At 37.0% G+C, this 24,648-nt stretch overlaps 1 protein-coding gene across 1 annotated transcript in view; it reads left to right on the top strand.

Annotated features, from left to right (window-relative positions):
- LOC102808193 (Golgi-associated plant pathogenesis-related protein 1-like) overlaps positions 1–19,534 on the top strand; it is a 38,914-nt gene extending 19,380 nt beyond the window's left edge. The window contains exons 2-4 of the mRNA XM_006821989.3: positions 14,046–14,273; positions 15,026–15,109; positions 16,979–19,534. Of these exons, the coding sequence (XP_006822052.1) occupies positions 14,046–14,273; positions 15,026–15,109; positions 16,979–17,148 (482 nt within the window). The 3' untranslated portion in view covers positions 17,149–19,534. The remainder of the gene's footprint in view (positions 1–14,045; positions 14,274–15,025; positions 15,110–16,978) is intronic.
- Positions 19,535–24,648: the final 5,114 nt, after the last annotated feature.

Genomic DNA, 24,648 nt, shown 5'->3' with positions numbered 1-24,648 from the left:
ACACAGATCAAATATCCCAAAACATTGTGTTATATCATTGATTGCAGCAAATAAATAAAATTGGATTTGGAGAGTGGCTTCTGAGTGACCGCATAATTTACAGATTCGGGTTCCAATTATTTAACTCATAATACTTAAACCTTTCGCACAGCCATTTCCAAGTTAAAATGAATAAGGTGATTAATGTTGCAAATTCAATAAATTAACCGTTAATTGTCACAAAATTATTTATTATGAAAAATTCGGGGAGAATTCGGATATTAATAGTGATTTGAAATTCGACAATAATTCTTTAAAAGGTTTGAATTTGTCACATACCTCGGGAATTTCATAATTAAAAATTCTATCTAAAACATTGTGAATCGAAATCACATCATTATGTACCAAATGCATATGATGCTAGAAATACATACGAGTCAATCCTGAATCATATTTTTATCTTGCGGAAAAAACGTTGTCTGATAAAAAAAATCTGCTATATTGAACATTAAACACATTCTTTAAAAATCTGAATACTCACTTACAATGTATAGATGGTCATGCGCAATTCGAATCACTGACGTCACAAAAAAATTTCAAAATTAGTATAATCATGATCAGAACGACCTACCCTTTATGAATAATGTAAATTTTAGACAAAACTCTTTATTGATATTTGACTTAAAACATGACAATTTAGCGAGGAGAGAATTTTATTCCTATTTCACACTCATATATAACACAAGTTCAGTTCTTAAATTAAAATCTATGTTCATCTAAATATAAACATAATATAATATATAAATCTTTTTACATATACAACAGTTAGTCGTAAACAAAAGACGACAACATTGATTATCTGAAGTATAACTTGAGGTGGGAATTACGAAACACACAAACAATACAATTTACAGAGCCCAGTCCAATTAATATCGTAACAAGTCAAAATGATATGTATATATAAAACTAAAATTGAACAAAACAGTGTTGCTTATTGTCAACCTTTCTGAACATGTTTGCATCTGGTAATGTTATCAAGCACACTAAGCTCGGCATGTAGCATTACTTTGATCATTTGCATTGGCTAAATGTTGTACATAACTACCTTTTGGCTCGTCTACTAACCTTTGATACCGTGTTTTGTACTCAACAATACCCTTTTACTGGAAAAGTACTGTTTTTCAGAACGATATTATTTTCACATGGTGCAAGTAGAGAGTACAACTTAAGCCTAACTATTTAAAAACCAGATCGATGAGCTGTGGGGACGCATGGTCACTCTAACTAAACACGTGATTTATTGTTGAATGCAACGTGTAATTCACTGTGATATGTACATGAATCAAGAGCGTTTTTACCGGTCATTGGTTAATTAAGTGACGTAACGCACGAACGGTATGAAATAACAAAACCCGCAATGTGGCCGCAGAAAAACCACCTAAAATTTGCAATATTACTTCGTTAAAGTATGACAACTGAGACGCTACCGGAGGTGTGTGGCCTGTTTGGATAAACGTTTACTAGAACCTCGATCACTAACAGGCTGACATCGTGGCAGTTCTTTAACTAGCAGATGGACAATTCATAAATTGCGTGAGTAAAAACTACAAGCTTACTGGTATGAAAGCAATGGAGTTTGAAATGGGCTTGATTCGGAAATGAGCTCGCACTTGTATCGATTAGAAAACGCTGTAATTGTAATTTATTCGAAAAGGGAAATACAAGCAGAGTGACATGTATTCTACTTAGTAACAGTAATTACACCTAGCAAAAACGAGTCCAAGTAGCGTATAATTCTAAGATTAAGTTAGAATATACCAAAAAGAAGTCAATCCATAAATTGTTAGTAAGCATGTGTACGGACAAATCTAAAACTGAAATCGTTAAATTGTTAAGCCCATCTCAAAAGGATTTGTAATAAAAATAACATTCTTCATCGAAAGAAAACTACTAAGTGTCCGGGATTTTTCTTTAATGTAATGAGTGAAGTCCGCCATGTAAGTGCCATCATACATATATAACGTGTACTATATATAATTAAAGCAGCAATCACTTCAGTCACAAATACTTATTTCTCCATTTGCGTTCTATCATCGCAACCGAAAAATAAATAGGATATATTGAAATTGCAGTTCTATTCAAATATGTAGGTCGTGATTGAAGAATGTCTTTGGTGCTCCAATTATGCTCAATAAATCGTCTCAGTTAACGACTGACTAACAACGAGCACTGACGCAGGTGCCAATAATGGCGTTGCTATTGCGAGTATATATCGGTTGAACCACCGTGGATTATAAACCATGTCGAGACAGAGACATAAATTGTCTGATTCCCGTGTAATGCATTCTGAATCCGGAGCGCATCATGAATATGAACGTTGGGAAAGCAAAAATAGTCGTTCTCAGTCTGTGCTGACGAAAGTAAAAAAAAGAAACAGTATATACATGTAGTTAGTCGGTGATCGTTTATTATAGGCGGGTTACGATGGATGAATGAAGCGAGGGGCGTCGAATATATCGCGTGTAGATAGATAATCTCGATATCGTATCATGTTGAGAAAAAAGAATTGGACGATAAAGGTGATTACCGTGTTGATATTGTGTTTGATACTTACTGTGCCAACGGAGTTCATGACGCACATGCTCAGTTTATTATGTCGCACCTTGCATTCAAACAAACAACGAACATGCCTTAACCCCCCCCCCTCCGAATGAGTGCAATTATTGCCGAGTTCCTTTTCTTAATAGTATACGTGACTAGTTTTACTAACTTCATTTACTTCTGAATATACTTCAGTGTACGTTCTGAACTGAATATGCCTTTTCGATTAAAATTCAATGGTTTAGCATGTTTTATTCTGAGCCTTTGGAGGGTATATGAATAAATGGTACTTTGTTCTTTAAAGCGGGGTAGTCGTCTTCACCTGTGCATGACTCAGATGTCCATAGCGTGTCATTGTTTACAAACAAGCGTCTACCCATGAGCCTTTGCGTTTTTAGCGTGTGTTGTTATCGTCGCCTGGGACTCAATTCCCGAGCGTGCGCAGGTAACGACTCTCCCGTTTAACATGCATAGCTCATCGCCACTAAATAAATAGCTACTTTAGCCGTCAAATCCCTCATATTAGATGTCTTTATCCATTATTGAGCCATCCTTCAGGTAATACGTACAATAAGTACACCACATCAGACAGATATAAGAAAAAAACATCTTATTTTGGGGTAAATAACCCCATAATCTATTCATCTGTGTAATTTATAATTTAATCACGATTTTTAGAAGACGAATGTCACCAGCAGCATTCTATCTTGATAGAAATGTGATGCTATCCCGAAGTGAGATGCATTAACAATTTAGTCAAATGTATTTTCCGACTTGTATATGTCCTTCACCTACTTTAAAGCGGGAGGGTCGCCACCTGCGCACGCGCGAGAATTGAGTCCCAAGCGACGATAACAACACACGCTAAAACGCAAAGACTCACGGGTAGACGCTTGTTTGTAAACAATGACACGCTATGGCCATCTGACGCATGCGCAGGTGACGACTCCCCCGCTTTAACACCGGGCGTACGTATAACAAGTACATAGCCAATTTGGTCAGCAAACTACCTCATCCTATGTCTTCGGACTGCTCCAGAGAGCAATTCGCCATATTGAACATACGCAGTCTCATAACACTCAAATAATAGTGTCATGTCATTCAACTAACACTATCTAACTCCTCTCCCCGCACATGGAATATAGCGGAACAGCTGCATGAGATAAATTATGTGGTGATATATTACATTGCTAATTAGCTGTAGTTGTGTCATGTTAGTGTGAAATGTCTGGAATGTTTAGCGGTTTCCAGATCTAATTACCTTTCGTTTAATGTCAATACATCTTGTCAATAATGCATATTGCTGATCGTGACAATAGCTAAAAATTTTAAGTATATACTCCATCAAATTAATTTTATTCTACTTAGTACTAGTCACACCTGTGGGTGTTATGAGATTCGGTGCATGCACACACGTTATACTACGAGGATCGATTGCATGCATATGTAATATGTTTCACTCGGCTGGTAATCATGTATGACGGACCAATTAGATAGGAAATCTGTGTGATCTCACTTCATCAATTTCCGTGGCAATTTAAATGTAAGGGCAAGGCCAGTGTTCAACAATAGCAATGTTTCAAAAGTTTTACTGTGTTCGATTATATAATTAGAACATGTTCCATCAAAGACAATTGAGTCGAAGCGCATATACAAGGCGGGATTTGATACGTCAACAAACAAGCTTATCTCTGATTGGGCGTACTGTTAGGTGTTAGGGTTGGGTAGCCAATCAGACACAAGCTTATAAGTAGCTTGGAACTTACTCAACAAAGATAGAGATGTGGGAATGGCACCTGCTGATTCACTAGTAAATCTGTATTAACATGACATACCCCCAATAATGAGGCCAACAACTAGCATCGATCAAATAGGTGTCCATGCAATACGTACGCATATGCACGTCGTCACGCACTCACACTCATGGACCATCAGTCAACTTCAACCTTTGAACTCGGTCACGTGCGATCAACTCCTGAGTGAGGTAAGTTTATTGAGAAGCATTGAGGACAAATAAATCCAGCTCGAGAATTGAAGAAGTAAAGTGACAACACGCATACATAGCTAGGCAAGCACATATTCTAATGGTTCATGGTTTTGTTTTTCTAGATTCCCAGCTACGGGAGTCACGGTGTGGTTGTACAATATCATTGACGCAAGCTAACGACGGGTCATACTGTTTTGTACAGCTTTGATGTTTGGCTACAATAATTAACACACATATTCAGGCTACATTCTTTCAACCAGGGTATTAACCTACATTCCGTAGACGGCTTCAAATCGTTGTACAAGGACAGTCCTCAATTCGAGCAGAGCTGCGGTCACCATTTGCTGAACCGAAATCCAAAATGTTTTTCCCTCTTATTGATATATGTATCGGTGTTTTATTCCTGCCATAACAACGTAACTAGTGATAAAATTTCTGCGAGAAAAAAAGGTGTACATATATCATATCTCCATCTATTCGAAAGTTATGACTGTATGTTTACTCGTCCATATAATGGTTTAATCCATCATCGCCAGACTTGTATAATTCAGTTACTGACACTTTCATCGACTAGCTCGTTGCATGATAATATTTTTTTTTTTCAAATTATAATGTTCAAGTTAAACAAGCCAGTAAAGTATCACGTTTCTTATTTCCGTGTTCGGTTGACATTAATGATGCGTCATGTCAGGACGTACAGAAATGTATAGAATTCGAGTAATTTTCCGGCTAGTATGTCCTATTTTATTATTTATGTACGGTGACATCCAGACTGTGGGCATGCATATAAAACGACATGCAAGTCAATGATATGTTATTATTGTCATGAGTTGCAGTGTCTTCGCAAGTGGCGTAGTAAGAATTATCCTTCAAATACCCATTCAAATAACACATACCACCAACATATGTTCTATAAACTATGTGTATTTTAGCATCAGTGCTGATTCGCTCTATTTATTAAAGGGCGTAGTCGTCTTGCCACGCATGCGCGAAATATATGGGTCTCATATAACATATAAACAAAGATGGCGACTTTGACTGTTTCGCAGATCAACGAGTACAAACTGAGACGTTACCAAGCATTAATCAGGTATTTTTTTAGGTGATTGGAAGGTATCGAAAGAGTCACCTGCGGTAATTAGTGCAGGTCGCGCCGAGGTCAAACCTCATACTTGTGATTTCCATTAGAAAAGCGCATTGGATTATGGGAAAAACAATGTTTATCAACACAAATGTCGCACATGTGCAGCGCGACGACCACCACCCTTTAATGTGCATGTGGTGAACTAACGAACTCAACATTGAAATGAAAAGAAAATATGTTGAAATTGTACACTCTGTTTTGGATGTGGTGACAGAGGCCGCCCACTAATGTGTGCGTTCCTCATTGCAGCCAACACCTCGAGCGCGTGGTACAAAACACTAGTAGTGCCACGATGCGGCTACAGCTATCTTACAGTTGTGTAAGTTTATTGTAGCGTCAGCGGGGTACAGCTGCGGTGAGCTATCAAGAGTGTTTGTCAATGCGACGTTTATATTGATCAGCGATTGATATTACTAGGGACTATCTATGCATATATCTGGGCGGTGAGTAATCGCTGCATATGTCGGGGTCATTGGAGGTCGTATAAATAACAAAACGCATTAGGCTGAGTAGACACGCTCGTTTGTAATATTTGTATTTGATTGCAAGGCGATATCATTATCTCCGCAGTCGTGTGAATTCCCTTTTATTTGAATCGTATTGTATTTCGTGACAAACTTCAAGACTGTACTAGAGATATCTTAGCACGTTATACTTTACTTGTTTGCCTTACTTCTTACCCACGTTCATGTATTGTTTGATACATCGAACAATTGACAGAATAATTGCAGTTCCCGTTTGAGATATATTGTTCATTTCATACTTGTATTTTAATAACCATTAGGTGTAGGTATTGTAACAGTTGGTGAGCATTTGCCTAATCGTGAATTTTGCGAAACTGTAATCATTAAACATTAAAGAAATGTCACCTTATATTGTCATTGTATGTATCCGCACCTGTAGTCAGTGAATTTCCATACACTTCACGTGAGACGAGACCGCTAATCAATTTCCGGTTGCTCGTTAACTATTGTTGAGTTCCGGTAAATTCAACAAGAGACTATTTGTGAATTTATTTGGGATGATTGTGTCTGATATGACCGATATATGTAAGGTTTATATGCTGTCATACCATGGAGGTAGCATCTCATTTCTACCTCCATGGTCATACATAGTGCTGTATTTCTACCGTAATTCGTATTGACCATAGTTTGCCGATGAATAACTGTGTTACACGTGACTAGAAAAAAATTGCCACAATTCACGATAGGGGTATAAAAATAATCGAATAAAGACCCATATTCTAATGAGTATTTTGTGTCTGAAAACCTGCAGACGAAAAAATGCTTTGAGACTTTTTAAGTTGAGAAAAATGTTTAACCGCACATTGCTTACGCATGACCACGTAAACACAATCGCAAGGAAATACTGTACAGAAAGACAGTGACGTCAAAAGGCCCAAATAAGCACAGGCTACAATTGTTTTGATGGCAGGATTGACATATGACGTCAGATGACTGAGCAAAGGCTTCACATTTTCATAGATGGATTCGCATTACAATTTTACCGCAGAAGCAAAGGCGATAACATAGCTGCTAAAGCGCCTCCTGCTGTCATCAACGTCAGTAAATGTGCGAGTAAATCGAATGATCCGCTGCATTTCCTACGGGGCAACAACCCTTGCTAAACAACAGACAATATATATGTTTACGCTGCAGAAAGTAACCTCGACAGCAATACAAAAATCGAGTCGTACTTACGAGACGGGTATGAAAGTTTAATACACCAAGCTTAAAGTTAATACCATTTTTCTCATGGAGTCTAAATCAAGATGCGTCATTAAAATATACGACAGTTAGAATTGCGAGATATTTGAAATTAATATTTTATTTTTTATTATATCATAGAACTTATTTTGTTATAATTCATATTTTGTCATCCGAAAAATTTAGATTTATTACATCTGTCCCATTAAATCGTGCCCTCCAGTGGCAAAGCAATTTTATGACGTAAATGGGCAACACATAGGCCGTTCAACGCCTTCATATCGTTTTGATCTGCGGTCACCCTTCAATAAGATTATGTTTATGAGTGATTTTAATATATGCTAGATGATGATTAGCTACACAGCTAGACGCAGAGGGCGCTGCCTTCACCAATATGGGCCACGTTGACTAGAGGGCGCAATTTACAGGAATGGTGCTTTCGAAATATCAGTATTGTAACTTGTTATCGATATCTTTGAATCTCGCGATTTATGTAAATATATAGCTAACAGTTTTAAAAAAACGACGAAATGTTGCTATGTGACTATCACGCAGTAATCCCGTGAGCGTATATTTGGGTTGATTCAATGGTTCAATATGGCCGGCTATTGTCAAGAACTCGCTCATGAATTGTTGTCGTGAAACACGTGTGACGTCATCGTCCTTGTAACGAATCAGCCAATGACAATGAATATTCAGACAGAAAATATTCTGCAAGAACGAGCAGGTTGTCTAGTTATATCATTTGGCAAGTCAAAGATAATGTGAGTAATGGACTAAAATGATATTTGAAATAGGAAAACATTCGTCTATGGAAAGATGAATTGAAACAGTTGAACTGGGTTATAATAGTGTATATGAATTCTGATTTGATTTTATTACGAAGCAATATCAACAATTTGTTTTAAATACAACCCTAAACAAAAGATATTATTCTACTGACATTGTATATTTTCGGATTTGTGTTTATTGTGTACAACCCACGAAAACGGCAAGCAGAGTCATTACTAGTTCAGCACCTGGCGGGATCTAATATTTAGACATTGAACTATACCCAACCACTGTGGTTTACCTTTAAATGGCGGTGATCGTCGCGCCGCGCATGCGTGAGATGTGGATTTCATATAAACAAAGATGAAGACTTTGACTGTTGCGACGAGTACACAATGAGATGTTACCAAGCTTTAATTATGTAATTTTTTAGGCGATTGGTATCGAAAAAGTCTAGGTCAAACCTCATACTTGTGATTTTCATTAGAAGAGCGCATTGGATGTAGAAAAATCAATGTTTATCAACACAAATGTCGCACATGCGAGGCGCAACGACCACCGCCCTTTAACCTAACGAGCGTGGTGTTGGGGATAACTAATTGATCTGGCCTGGATAACCTAACCACGGTTTTAGTAACCGTGACCTAACCAAGAAGTTTACTTAATTTTAGGGCAGTCAGGTATAATCGGTGATGCGATGATTGTCTTGTTATTTATATATTCCGTAGAACGTGCAAATTTGCCGTACCAGCTGCAAACAGTTCTTTTCATTCAGCATAATTGGTGAAATTTAACATCAACGATGACTTTAGTCGACACTGCAAGGAAATGAATCGGCAGAGTAGTCGCGTTTGAAGAAAAAAAATGTACGGTTCAACAACTATGTCACTGTACCTTCACTTTACATCACATGCACGTCTCAGTGTGTCGCCGAATCCCCCGAAGTGATCACACATTTTCTAATAAGCGTCAGTAAGTTAAACAACTCACCAATCCATTGTGAAAACTGTCTCAAATCACGTCACGCCGACAATGAGGTTTTAAAGTAGCGAGTTACGTTCAATCAAACCACTCGGATATATATATGATGGACAAAAGTTAATATAACACGAACATGTGCTCATTTCTTGTGAATGTGTTCACCGTGTATTGTCTGATTTTGACAACACGTCCACGTCATTTAAGTCTTGTTAGTTGGTAAGCCACGAAGCAGACAAATGTTTCAGTTCAGACACGAGTGAATGATTCAGACGCGACTAATAATCAGAATATTTTAAAATTACTATGACTGGCAATTATTCATCAGAAGTAATACCATAATGCCTGCTGGGAATTATATGACTGATCGAGTAGAACTGCGTATGATTAAGTAAATATAATGTAATCATATTGTTATTAAGTTGGTTAATACAGTATATGTTTCACTATTATGTACTGCAATAATCTCGTTTGCAGTGGGGGCTTGCATTGGGTATACGAATACATTGAATTCTGGGAAAAAAGTACAAAATAATGACAGGGAAGTATATTGTAACGGAGAGCGCGTCTGCTTACGGTTGCGGGGCGCATTTGCCATGTATACGATCTATAAAACACAACTGTCGAAATTAGAAATGTATAACTGAGCAATATATTAGATCTACCGTCGATTAACAAAGCTTAGACAAGAACGTATATGTTGTAATATTATCACTTCAAGGCTGGGCAAGTCAGACACTGAAATCCTGCGTGCTAGTCTCACTTGCCAGGCTCAAATCGTCTTACCAAGCAGCTTAGTGTGAATAATTGTACATCGGGTAAATTACAGTACTAGTCACAGTCAGCTGGCGCATACGTAATAATAAAATAAATACGATATTTACTATATGGGGGCCGCCATCTTGAATGCGGCATAAAACTAAATAAGAGACAAGTTGCGAAACGCGTTTTTCAGATTCCTAAAAATCTGGACAAAAATACCAATCTTTCACAAAAATGCGATCTGTTGGGGATATATAAAGCCAACCGATAACAAAATTCGGCCGAATTCGGCGTTTTTGTGTGGAAAAATCCCTTGCATACGAACACCTAATTACACGAATAATATAGAACACTTTCATGGGGTATTTTAAACCGAAATTGTCATCTGACTGTAAGGCCGTCGCTGATTGGCTGCTGAGCTAGAATGACAGTTTTTGGTTATTTATTTTATTATCACGTATGCGCCAGCTGACTGTGGTACTAGTATGTTGTACAGTACACTACACTATGGAAATCCATGACTGCCTTAATATCATGTAGTATATTATGTGCACCACTTAATTCTATGTACGATGTGTATATAATATTATGTTAAGTGTGTATACCTTTATATTATGTAAACATTAGCTATATACAATGTGAACATACCTTTATACGATGTGAACATACCTTTACACTACGTGAACATACCTTTATACGACGTGAACATACCTTTATACGATGTGAACATACCTTTATATGATGTGAACATACCTTTATACGATGTGAACATACCTTCATACGATGTGAACATACCTTTATACGATGAGAACATACCTTTATACGATGTGAGCATACCTTTATACGATGTGAACATACTGGGAGCTGGGATTAGACCGTCGTGAGACAGGTTAGTTTTACCGTACTGATGAGAAAATTCACCCGGCCCGGACACGGCGAGGATTGACAGATTTAGAGCATGTGAACATACCTTTATATGATGTGAACATACCTTTATACGACGTGGACATACCTTTATACGATGAGATCATACATTTATACGACGTGAACATACCTTTATATTATGTGAACATACCTTTATACGATGTGAACATACCTTTATACGATGTGAACATACCTTTATACGACGTGAACATACCTTTATACGATGAGAACATACCTTTATACGATGTGAGCATACTTTTATACGATGTGAACATACCTTTATACGACGTGAACATACCTTTATACGATGAGAACATACCTTTATACGATGTGAACATACCTTTATACGATGTTAACATACCTATATACGATGTGAACATACTTTTATACGATGTGAACATACCTTTATATAATGTGAACATACCTTTATACGATGTGAACATACCTTTATACGATGTGAACATACCTTTATACGACGTGAACATACCTTTATACGATGAGAACATACCTTTATACGATGTGAGCATACTTTTATACGATGTGAACATACCTTTATACGATGTGAACATACCTTTATACGACGTGAACATACCTTTATACGATGAGAACATACCTTTATACGACGTGAACATACCTTTATACGATGTGAACATACCTTTATACGATGTGAACATACCTTTATACGACGTGAACATACCTTTATACGATGTGAACATACCTTTATATGATGTGAACATACCTTTATACGACGAGAACATACCTTTATACGATGTGAACATACCGTTATACGATGTCAACATACCCTTATACGATGTAAACATACCTTTATACGATGTGGACATACCTTTATACGATGAGAACATACCTTTATAGTATGTGAACATACCTTTATACGATGTGAATATACCTTTATACTATGTGAATATACCTTTATGCGATGTGAACATACTTGTATACGATGAGAACATACATGTACTTTTATATAATGTGAACATACCTTTATACGATGTGAATATACCTTTAAACGATGAGAACATACCTTTATATTATGTTAACATACCTTTATACGATGAGAACATACCTTTATATAATATTAACATACTTTTATACGATGTTAATATACTTTTATACGACGTGAACATACCTTTATATGATGTGAGCATACCTTTATACGATGTGAACATACCTTTATACGACGTGAACATACCTTCATACGACGTGAATATACCTTTATACGATGAGAACATACCTTTATATAATATGAACATACTTTTATACGATGTGAATATACCTTTATACGACGTGAACATACCTTTATACGATGTGAACATACCTTTATACGACGTGAACATACTGTTATACGATGTTAACATACCTATATATAATGTGAATATACCTTTATACGATGTGAGCATACCTTTATACGATGTGAGCATACCTTTATACGATGTGAGCATACCTTTATATGATGTGAACATACCTTTATACGATGTGAGCATACCTTTATACGACGAGAACATACCTTTATACGATGTGAACATACCTTTATACGATGTGAACATACCTATATATAATGTGAATATACATTTATACGATGAGAACATACCCTTATACGATGTTAACATACCTTTATACGATGTTAACATACCGTTATACGATGTTATCGAGTTACTGTCATCGATGTGACAGCGATAAACAAAACCATCAACCGTTAAAGCGCGGTGGTCGTCGCGCAGCGCGTGTTCGAATTTCATGTAAATAAACAATGTATTTTACACGCGTTGTATACGTCGCTATGAGTCCCATATCGAACAGGACGCGGTGCGACGAGCACTGCCCTTTAAGGATTATTTATTCGCGCCAGTAGCGTCAGCACGGAGGAGGATAAGAGGGGTCACCCTTCGGAAAAAAATCAAGCTGAAACCCTTTGTGTCAGCAAAATTCGCCCCAGACCCCATACAGAGTCGCGCCTTCGGCGCAAGGTTGGTGAGCAGATCTCGCCACTCGTGCAAAACTTCGTGTCGCCGCCTCTGCACGCTGATAATGAAACATTGACTTGAGCTGAGCTGAGGCTTTTGTTAAATAATTATCTTGGAAACCGTCATGGTTGGAAATATTGCATATTTGTTTTTGTTTGTTTTTTGTCTTTGTGAGATTTGTTAGAGCTGGTTCCTTTATTTAATATCGGGGAACCAATACACAGTGGAAATGTAATGGAAACAACATTATGCATTTCTCTTTAGTAATTGCAATTTATTTACCCATACATTCTCATCTAACATAATGATGTAACCCTAGGTATATGCCAAATGCCGTGTGACCGCATTTCAGGTTTCTTCTGATACCAAACTTCGACTATTCAATGTCGTACAAATTTACACTTATATTAAGTAAACGACTGTAACGGGTGCATGTAGGCCTTTATTTGTTTTACCAGGACGGACGATGGATGTTTGTTTGTTTTAATGATCTCCAAGTATACCTGCCAATAATTCACAACTTTACTTCACTGTCCGTCTCCCATTGCATGGTGGACAGTGTGGAGAATGTCGTGATATACTAGTAGAGTGATTGTGGTGATATGAACTGTTAAAATGATCACGAGCTTCGGAAGTACTGGACGTACGAAAAAAAACTTGAATAAAATGTTATAAGATGGCGTTTAGTACCAACATAATCCATGACAAAAGGCAACTGAAAAAGTTAATAAACAACGTAAAAAATCTTCTGTTCCGGTGTGCGTTTGTTCCTTGAACAAAAACAAGAAACCTTGACAGAATAAAAGCAACGCCGTTCAAAGATAGCGCCGTGGTCGCAGTCAGCTGATAGATAAGTGATAATAAAATAAATGCGATTATATATTACCGATATTTATTATATGGTGCAGCCATCTTGAAAACAAAAAACTATGAAAAACATTTAGGTTACAGCCGTTTGCATCACAGAGTCTATTTGTCTCTTGAGGGCGCGACGTATAGCGGAAAGTGCGTTACGCGCACGCGTGGGAATTGAGTCCTAAGCGATGATAACAACACACGCCAAAACGCAAATGCTCATGTGTAGACGCTTGTTTGTAAACAATGACACGCTATGGTCATCTGACGCATGCGCAGGCGACGACTCCCCCGCTTTAACAAGTTGTCTGTTGCGTGGTAGTTCTTCTCGTATTTCATTTGTTTTATTTTATTTACAGTCACAGACCCAGTGGAAAAATTTCGAAGGGATGCCTTGAAAACACAAAACGCCTACAGAGAACTCCATGGAGCGCCGCCACTGAGATTTTCTAACAAACTTGATGAGCATGCGCAGGAATGGGCGAATCATATCGCAGAAATGGGGATGGCAAAACAGAGGAAGGAGATCCCCTACGGAGAAAATGTAGCATGGATGTGGAGCGAAAGCGGACAAGACGAATTTACAGGTATTAGTAAACCAACGCCATTTTAAGATGTTAATATTAAAGGGCGGTGGTCGTCGCGCCACGCATGCGCGAGATATGAGACTCATATGAACAAAGATGGCGACTTTGGCTGTTGCGAAGACTAAAGAGTAGAAACTAAGACGTTACCAAGCTTTAACTAGATAATTTCGTTGGTGAATGGAGGGTATCGAAGGAGTTACCAGTGGTGATTATTTCACGTTGCGCCCAGGTCAAAATTCGTGTTCGTAATTTCTATTAAAAAATCGCATTGGATTGTTTGTAGTGTTTACCCACACTAATCTAGATAAGTATGGGTGTCTTTGGGTGGGGAATATACAATTAAATTGGGATGCGCCGGAGGTTAGGGGCTGGGTTAGAGTTAGAGTTAGGACTAGGGGTTGGGTGCAGAGAAACTCTTTCCGTCGACTTCCTCAAAGTTCATATCGTATTACGTACGATCTTGTATCTCGACTAATCATTCACCCATGTCCTATTGATCTTTCATCACGTGATTTTGTAAATGGTAAAAATAGCACTGCATTATAATGTGTTAAACTCGGCTCAGTCTGATTCTTGTTAAAGCCGTGATCATGTGTCTTATATATTTTCTGATTGGTTAAATTAAAATTCATTGTATTTAATGCCCGAGAGTACGCACTCTTTGCACCATTTAAATATATATTACCTTTCATCATTTGGTTCGGAAACTATATTTGACTGACAGTAGTTTATAATCTTATTTCATTCTGTAGGCAAAGCTGCCGTGGATAAGTTTTACAGCGACGTCACAAAATATGATTTCCAGAAAGGAGCAAGTATAGACGGTCAAAGTGCAAGTAAGTAAGGAACGCACGAGGTCTCGTACTCGCTAGCTGTCTCGCGAGGCCTGCTGACACTTTTTAGGGTTGTCTCGAGATGGATGATGCGTACGTGTTGTAGCAAAGTTCAGTTATTTTCGTACAAAATTCGTATTGATTCGTTTCGAATCCGAGAAGAAAACACTGGGGGAATTTAGTCGGATGTACTGTAAAATGCAGTGCTCTTGCGAGTGGTGTGTCACGTAGACGCAATGTATTGTGGGATAATATTTATATACGGCAACAAATGTCTGAACATCTTTTCGACTAAATTGAAGGCTTAACACTGATTTGTATCAAGGTGCGAGCGTGTTTCCACTATTGTGCTCAGTTTGATCCAGAAAAAAATTCAGGATACTTACCCGTCTGGGTTGAAAATATTGGTTAAACGACTTATTATGATCCGGCTGACCGGGAATCTGAGGCGATGTCTTGTTTAACGATGTGCATACTGTTAGTGCTCGTCTTGATGGAGATAAAATTGGTGAATTTATGTGTTTGTACGAGCATAATAGCATCAAACGTTTTTTATAAACATCTTTTAGTATGCCGTATTGATGTGTCAATTGTCAACTTCGTTCCCAACTCCACATATTAACGATGATTTAGAAGCTGGTCGTATTGGTATATTTGGGAACTTTTTACTAAATATGCAATCATCGACGGACGTGTTTGTGGTATGTAAGGCGGATGGTGAAACTTACAAATTCGTGTACAAATCACATGTGTACATTGTGTCCAGTCCAACGACTTAATGATAGTTGACGAAAATCAACAAATCAATTAACAATTCCACTAATCATGTATGTCGATGATTTACTAAATCTACAAGGTAAATATTACAGACTGAATAATATACTAGTATGTAAGCAGTGTGTAATGTATTTGTTTAGATAAGATTATTTCGTAACATTTTAGGATATACGAGTAGTGTTATAATGCAACAACAAAAATAAAATCGGTAGCACATTATAATCCTTTGTGTTACTGTTGTCTCCCTTTACGGGAAAGTCATTTCATATAAAATCTGTAATTAAAAGGAAGGCGTCATTTTAAACAAATCATTTCAATTACTTTGATCAATCATATGTGTGCCATGGTTGTGAAATCCCAAAGGATATGAAAAACATAATTAAATTGTAATTATTTTTACTTGGCAATGTGAAACAAACTTGTTGGAGAATATGAGAGAGTGATTTTACGTATTGTGTACTACAAGCTCGGCATTATCAATTGGCCAAAACGTCTCGCTGTTATTCAAATTTGGGTCCCGTGTAGCTGGACGTCGGACAGAGTCAGCAACTCATGTAGTCTATATATATACTGTTAATATAAAATTGTCTGAGAACCAGAAATATTTCATGCACTCTCGGCGCAACAAAGGCATTCCGTTCTTCTCTATAAATATTTTCAAATTTCAATGGCAGTTGTCAATGAATCAAACCATCCAATCGATGAGCACAATGAGCAACGACGCCATTTGAAAAAGTTATGTTATTCAATCAGCCAATAGAAACTCTTCGTTAAAGTTTGAATTGTGAATATTCATTAAAAAAGTATTCACATTCTTCTATATAAATGTGATTTCTACTGACAACATTTGTAAAAACAAATTCACTATCGTATAATAGAAGTTCAGTTTCATATTGTCCCACAAATACAACAGAGAGATAGAATAATAGATAATCACCAATCAGGTGCAGTTCTCGATATTTTGTAACGAGAGCGAGAGTACGAATGTAAAAACACAATACTAGTATGCAAATTTTGGGCAACAGCGACCAGACTGTATACAATTTCGTAATATCCACCTTTCATCAGTGCACATGTACTTTTTTTGACTTTCAGAAAATTTTACACAGCTTGTGTGGAAGAGTTCAACTGAAGTTGGAATCGGTTACGCAATCAACCCCAAGGATCCCAAAGATATGTACGCTGTGTTCAATTACTATCCTGCGGGGAACATCCCAGGAGACTTCAAAGCCAATGTCAAACAACCAAGGCAGAAGAAGAAATGATGCGTGCCTTAAGGAACACAATGTACATTCTAATGTTGTTACGTATTTGCATACTACTCTCATGTCTTCCTTGAACGTGCCATGTCTCGTTAAACTGTTAACGGAAAGTCGTCGTTACCTGTCGTAAATATTGAACAATAATGTGAGTCATCCTGGAGCGAAGGAAATAGAATTGCAACACGGGCTTAATGATATATATTTATATACAACGGTCACATGACTACAAATTTAGGGGGATTCTTGCTAAATTACCAACCGACTTAATTGTTATATATATGAAAATAATATTAGAGTTCATTTAATCGGGGCAATCGAGGCGAATTGGACGATTGATGTTCACAAATAATATACTTCTTTACAGATGGTGTTCTGTACTTTCGGATCGTTATTTTGATCTTTTTTTCGAGTCTTGTTGTATGTTATTCTTTGAGTCAGTGTAATGTTTGAAATGGTTATCCAGCACGGAAAATTGTAAAAACAAATGTTCGCAGCGAATGAATTGTCTGAATGTATTTTGCATTCATGTTTCAGTCGCGCGTCTACCTAACAAAAATATATATTCTGAAAACTATGTCATTATTGTGTTAATGAATGTGTTTATAACATAACCGTGAAACAAATCTTACGTAACCTAAACTTTGACCCAGCACCCAATGTACATGTACGACGAATCCTAGAAGATGTCAATACTACTATAAAGACTTTCCGTTTTGTGAAATTCGACATTGTTTTGAAAATAGGGGCCTGAAAACAACTAATTTTAACAAGAACATTCGAAAATATATTAAGAATAATTCATAACGAAATGTATCCCATAAGCACGCCAATAATAATATTTATAATATATCGATTACACAAGAATATTGCAGAAACAAAAATATTTCGCTATATTCTCTCTATATTTTTGTATTTTAATTGTCTTGAATTATGACTGAAAAAGCTGAATGAAACTACAAACTATGTAGTGTGTTCAACAACTTATGTATGAACAATAAATTTAATAGAATGATTTTACTTCGTAAAAAGTTTTTTTTTGGATTTTTCCACATAAAGACGAACGAATTTCATAATGTCGACAACGGAAAGTCTTTATAATCGTAGTGTCATGTGTACATGGCGTATGTGTTCTTATTCAGTGTGATAAGCGCGCCATGTGTTCATAAGTTGACAGTTATCGTCTCATTTTAACAATATATGTGGAGTAATTTGTAAGCTGGTATCGCTGAGTCGACGTGTAATAGATCTGACAACCTGTCAGTGGCGGATTCAGCAAAATGTATTGGGGGGGCAAGCTTCGCTTAAGATATACGGAGCGAAAATCGCAGAGAAGCTATGCGTAATCCAGATTATATGAATCGTCATGCGTTTGGGGGAGGTATGCCCCCCCCTCCCCTCCCCCCCCCCCTCTCTGGATCCGCCACTGCAACCTGTACAACGATGTAGATAATAATGTATGTTCACTATATGTTTGACTTTTCATTTATCCCGGGGCTCACCTTTGATTTCTCCGACATTATGTTTTAGCTGACTATTGATTTATTGTTTTGTTTGTTTTTTGTAAATAATTTATATTATTTATTTTATTCTTATTAGTTCTTTAAGTTGATTTTTTACTCTGAAAATTTAAAAACTAGCGATGTTTTCACATGACTTTACGTCATGAGTGATTGATTCAATTCGGACAAAAAATTAGTAAACAAAAATATAGTAATGATGATATAGTTGTGTTGGTTTTGGCGTTCTTATCATCGAGTGTGAAGAACTTTTCAGTCAATAAACACATTTGGAATTCAAAACAAATCACTCAACAATCGGTACAACGTTACGAGGATTGGGTTAAAACTTTTTTGTTCAGTTTCGCGCATTTGGGATACTTTCTAAGTTTACGTCAATTCTACTTTGAAGAAATCGATCTAACTGCGACCAACCATTGCTGGGCGCATGATGAGTGGTCATCGTACTCCCGGTTCGCTCAGAAATTAAAGCGCGGTGGTCGTCGCGCAGCGCGTGTTCGAATTTCATGTAAATAAACAATGTATTTTACACGCGTTGTATACGTCGCTATGAGTCCCATGTTGAACAGGACGCGGCACGACGACTATCGCGCTTTAATAGTTAATAGCCGCTATTCATAACATTTTTCTAAGAAGTATCTACATAGTGTGTTCAGTCAAGTAATATATTGATTATCGCGTTAGAGTACTATGTATGTTTCCGAGTTTAATAGTTTGTTTTAATGACAAAAAATAGTTCAGTATGCAGTCACTATGGACACGTGCACAGACGTCACACGGTGGGATTGTGTACATAAAACGAGAAAATGAAATGTAGAAGCGACGTCATGTTCACAAATAAAAGTACAACCAATACAATGATTGATACACTATTGATCGTAGTTGACTATGCATTTTTTTCTGGTGAACGCTCATTTTTAAAGCAGCTGTATTTTGGGCATTGTTATGAAGGCCGAAATCGAACTAACTCCCGACGTATAAATCATGAATAAATACTGGACTACGAGGTATAATACAATTGCATATGACATTTAATACAGCAATACGAAATTGATACACAGAATTGTTACATCAAAATACAAGTTTTACAATACAGAATGGGTGTATATCATCAACAACATAACGTACTACTGCAAAATGCATATATTGAATATGATAAATTAACTGGAAGGCTACACGCAAAATGCTGGAGCGTAACAAATTTTATAATATATTACGATTATGATATATACGATTCAACCGTTAATGTACTAAATACTCATCTGAAAAGTCAATAGTCCCAAATTACCAAGGCCCCAGATACAATTATGAATAGTCGACACGAGAAGAATACGGTATAACACTATTTCGTCCAAGGCAACACGTGGCGTTTCACTGTAAGAGTACGCGGATATGCGTGACGAAGACAAACTCCTTATAACGACACAATTGCGATACACAGCGGTTAATCCTAAGCACACAATAATCCCGACAGTGACGACACAGTAATTAATCCAAATATGGCAATCTCGCAAGCAGTAGTTGCAACACTCATCCCCGTATACCCTCAGGCAGTATGTTGCATTCCGTAACAGTCCCATATCTGCAACCGTAATATACTCGCGTAATTATTCAAACCCGGTTTCCATTAAATTGTTGTAGACAGACGTAGTAAAATCTAACGAACCACCATTTATGCAAACTCGGCATACACAATATTCACATACCGAAAATTCAGTTAGATTAGCAACGTACCTCAATACACGTGTTCACGTGGACGACATTATAGTAATCACTTGTTGCACTTGCACGCGGTAATCACAACAAAGGCAATTACATTACCTCAGTTATAAAACTCTCACCAGAACCTATGCAATACCCTTGTCAGGAGTCAGTCTCGTCGACCCGTCGAGTACTTGGTTGACTGGCTTGCTATTTCACCAACTTGCCTGTAGTCAGCCTCGTCGACCAGTCGAATGCACACCTCTCGTTTACCCTTCCAACCTGCCACACTTCTCAAACATAACAATTGCATAACAGTTTGTTCATGAAATTCGTTTCTCAAATTGTCAATATTTGCATTGTATGCAACCTCGATCACAAACATAGAAAAACAATTATATAGATTCAGTTTTATCCTGACAAAAAATATGCCTATCATCTAAGTGTTTGTGTATATATCATGCAGATTGCAGTATTGTCATAGCAACCCAAGTTAATAATGTTATGACAGTTATACTATAAGTACCCATCTTATAACCACATATAATTATTTTCATCACATGTAATCGAGATAAGAGCTTTTTGCGAAAAAAAATTAACAATGGCTTATCGACATTTTCGTTGAATATGTGTGTCTGTATGATGGCGCCCTCAGGCGTGTGATATAGGTATGTTCAATTGATCCCATTCAAGCATCGTCAAATACATGTACTGTCCAATACTGTCAAATGCGGCACTGTACGTTTTTCGACACATCCCAGTGTCTAGCTTTTCATCACGTGTAATTCACCATAACTTGCGAGTTAGTATAGGATAAATCTGAATTCGTAATTTCCAGCTTGCTATTAAGAACAGACAATATATTTTGACAATGCTAAAAAACGAATGATATACAGAAAGGTCGCTAGTGTCGTTATATCTTTGGTGTGGTCGTTTTTTTAATCTTAACGAACATGTGAATGTTGTGACTGATATTTCAAGGCTGATTTTTGAAATATATTTTGAGTATGTCACGGGAAAAATAAATTTCATTTCAAATGTTAAAGGGACTCATAGCGACGTATACAACGCGTGTAAAACACATTGTTTATTTACGTGAAATTCGAACACGCGCTGCGCGACGACCACCGCGCTTTAATGTTATAATCCTCGCGAAACGGTACACTTTTCAACTTCCATGTACGAGAACGATATGTTGATTAATAAAATTGGTATGAGAAGAGGCAGCTATGATGTGACCCCATTCCTAAGTGTAATGACCACAGATAATATGTACCATCGTGATATTATAATCTCCCCAGAGTACTGTAGCGTGTGAATGTACCGGTATATACTGCATTAGTCAATGCCTGTGAAATCAATGATGTATTAATCGAGCACGTGTGACCGCGTGAGTAGACTTCCAGATATTCCCCCCAGAGTGGACGGGAAATAAAAGTGTTTTTCGTATGACAACTGAAAGGGTATCCAGGCCCCGTATTGTTTTAATCTAGTGATTCCCAAGACGTGCAGTGTACAACCGAACTTACTACAGCCTCGTTCTTAGCCTGACAAGGTCGCGTGAGTTGCGCCCTCCGCGGTTCTCCAGTTACCGTTCGGTCGATTAGGGCGCCACACACGCCTGCATTTCAGGCTACCTCGTTTTGTGGTGCGTTGAGGGTCGGCAAGGGGTATTTTCGTAAGCTGTAATCAATTGTTTTTATTTTCGTAATAATGTAATTTAAATAAATAAAAAACGTAAATTCGTAGACATGGGCAAGGTGTCAAATGTAATCAGCTATTTTATTCGTCCGTAATTTTTACAAAAATATTAATTTTTGTAAGCGTATAAAACATTTTCCAAATTAAATTTGTAATTTCCAATTTTGATTCTTAAATTCAAATTATCAAATATATTATAAAAACGTAAAATGTAATTAGGAATTTGTTTTATCTGTAAAGTGTAAAAACCTATTTTTTACTATAAACGTTCTGTTTCATTTTATTTCTTTTAAAAACGTAAAATGCCGTAATTATTTCCTGTAACCTGTACCAGCTACCCCCCCCCCCCCGCGTTGGTATACATGTACATGTAAATTGCAAGGCGTGAATAGGTTAATGCACGCGATTTTTTTAAACACACACATGAAATAAATCTCTCAAATAGCGCCCCCACAGGCGTAACAAGGTTAACGCACGCGTTTTTTGCACACACACACGAAAAAAAATCATTCAAAACAGCGCCCCCACAGGCGTAAATAAGTTAATGCACGCGGTTTTTTTCTTTTTACACACGAAATTTTCATTCGACTTCACACACGCCATTTTTAAAAACACACACGTCATTTTTAAAAACACACACGTCATTTTTAAACACACACGTCATTTTTAAACACACACGTCATTTTTAAACACACGCCATTTTTAAAAACACACACGTCATTTTTTTAACACGCACGTCGTTTTTTCACACACGTTATGTTTTTAAACACACATTATTTGTAAAATACACATGTCCTTTTAAACACACACGTTTTTTTTAAATACACATAATTGTAAAACACACACGTCATTTTAAGACACACATCATTTTTAATTCACACGTCATTTTTAAAACACACGTTTTTTAAAACACCCACGCCATTTAATATACACACATTATTTTTTAAAGCACATACCATTAAAACGCACAGTCACGCCGGTTTTTTTTAAATGCACACATCATTTTAAAACACACACGCCACGGCCTCCAATACGTACGTAATTTTGAATTATTAGTACGTTTTCTTCTAGTATACACAAAATAATAAATTTACATTCCGCGCCTCGTAACAGTAACTCGATGATTTATCTTATAGTCTAGAGTCTGACCTGTACAATATACTAGTACTGTAGTTTACCCGATGTACAGTAGTACAATTATTCACACTAAGCTACTTGGTAAGACGATTTGAGCCTGGCAAGTGAGACTACCTTGCAGGATTTCAGTGTCCGACTTGCCCACCCTTGAAGTGATAATATTACAACATATACGTTCTTGTCTAAGCTTTGTTAATCGACGGTAGATCTAATATATTGCTCAGTTATACATTTCCAATTTCGACAGTTGTGTTTTAGAAATCGTATACATGGCAAATGCGCAAAGACCTGAATTCAAGTGTTTCTTTTCTGAAGAAATCCGGGTGTTTATAAACAAACTTCTGTAAACAAAGCTATGCAACTAAGTTAGTACGGATAAAAATAATAATGAGCTGAAAATGAGGTGAGTACACGGCTATGGGTACCGTATAAATTATTCAGTGGGTTATGAAGACGTGATCCTTAAATTCAAAACAACGTCCTTAGCAACCATTCCCAAACAGTGTTTGTTTGTTTTCTCGTAAACATAAACATAGACTGACATGTAGGCGTGAGTTTGGTTTGGAGCACCGCGGAGGGCGCACGCCACCTTGTCAGGCTAACATACACGTGGTTTTAAAAAATGATAAAAAAACACACAATACAAGGGAATATTTCACTTGACAGCCCCGAATATATAACAACCACAATATGCAGCTTTTAACACCGTTACTGCTTACAGATACATTTATTTGTCTACGAAATCGAGATGCTCCGAGTAAGCAACACATTTGAAATCTGTCCTGGCCAGTGTCCGTCTCTCTGTTGAAAACAGGAGCATTATACAATATTATCAGAATTAGAGGTTTTTATGACGTCATGTTTCATATTATCACACGATAATTAAACCTCTGTTTGCAAGAAAAATCATTTCAACAAAAAAAACCTAAACCATATTTATTAAATTCTGGTGACTGTGATTTCTAAGAATAATGAATTCTCAGCATTGTCATATTGGATTCGAAGAATGCTGTAAGTGCGATAATGTGTAACTTTGATATTTTTGTTAAGTTGTTTTGTTTATTTAAGTATCATAACAAATTAACCTACTGTAAAATGACTAATTTTCACTGGGTTTAAATTTCACTGATTTACCATTTCGGGCATATTCAGTGGGTTTTAAATTCACGGTTTCGTCATTTAGATAATGTGTTCTATGCTAAATTTTACATATTCACTGTGTTTTAATTTAGCGCATTTTTCCAGTCAGCGAAATAAGCTAAATTAAAACCCAGTGAATAATTACCCCCTTTACAGTATATCTAAATCGGATCCTTACCAAATTGGCGCTGCGGGGGATGCCAGTAGTTGTTTGATAGACGATAGCGACCTCTAGAGGTGGCGACCAGCAGGATGTGCTCCAGCCTGGAGAAAAGAAGTCGGAAACAAACAGGAGTCAAAATGGCTG

This window comes from Saccoglossus kowalevskii, chromosome 19, assembly GCF_978046115.1.
Source record: "Saccoglossus kowalevskii chromosome 19, keSacKowa6.1, whole genome shotgun sequence".
Lineage (NCBI taxonomy): Eukaryota > Metazoa > Hemichordata > Enteropneusta > Harrimaniidae > Saccoglossus > Saccoglossus kowalevskii.
The sequence above is the reverse complement of the archived record's forward strand: the minus strand, read 5'-3'. Positions and strand labels throughout refer to the sequence as shown.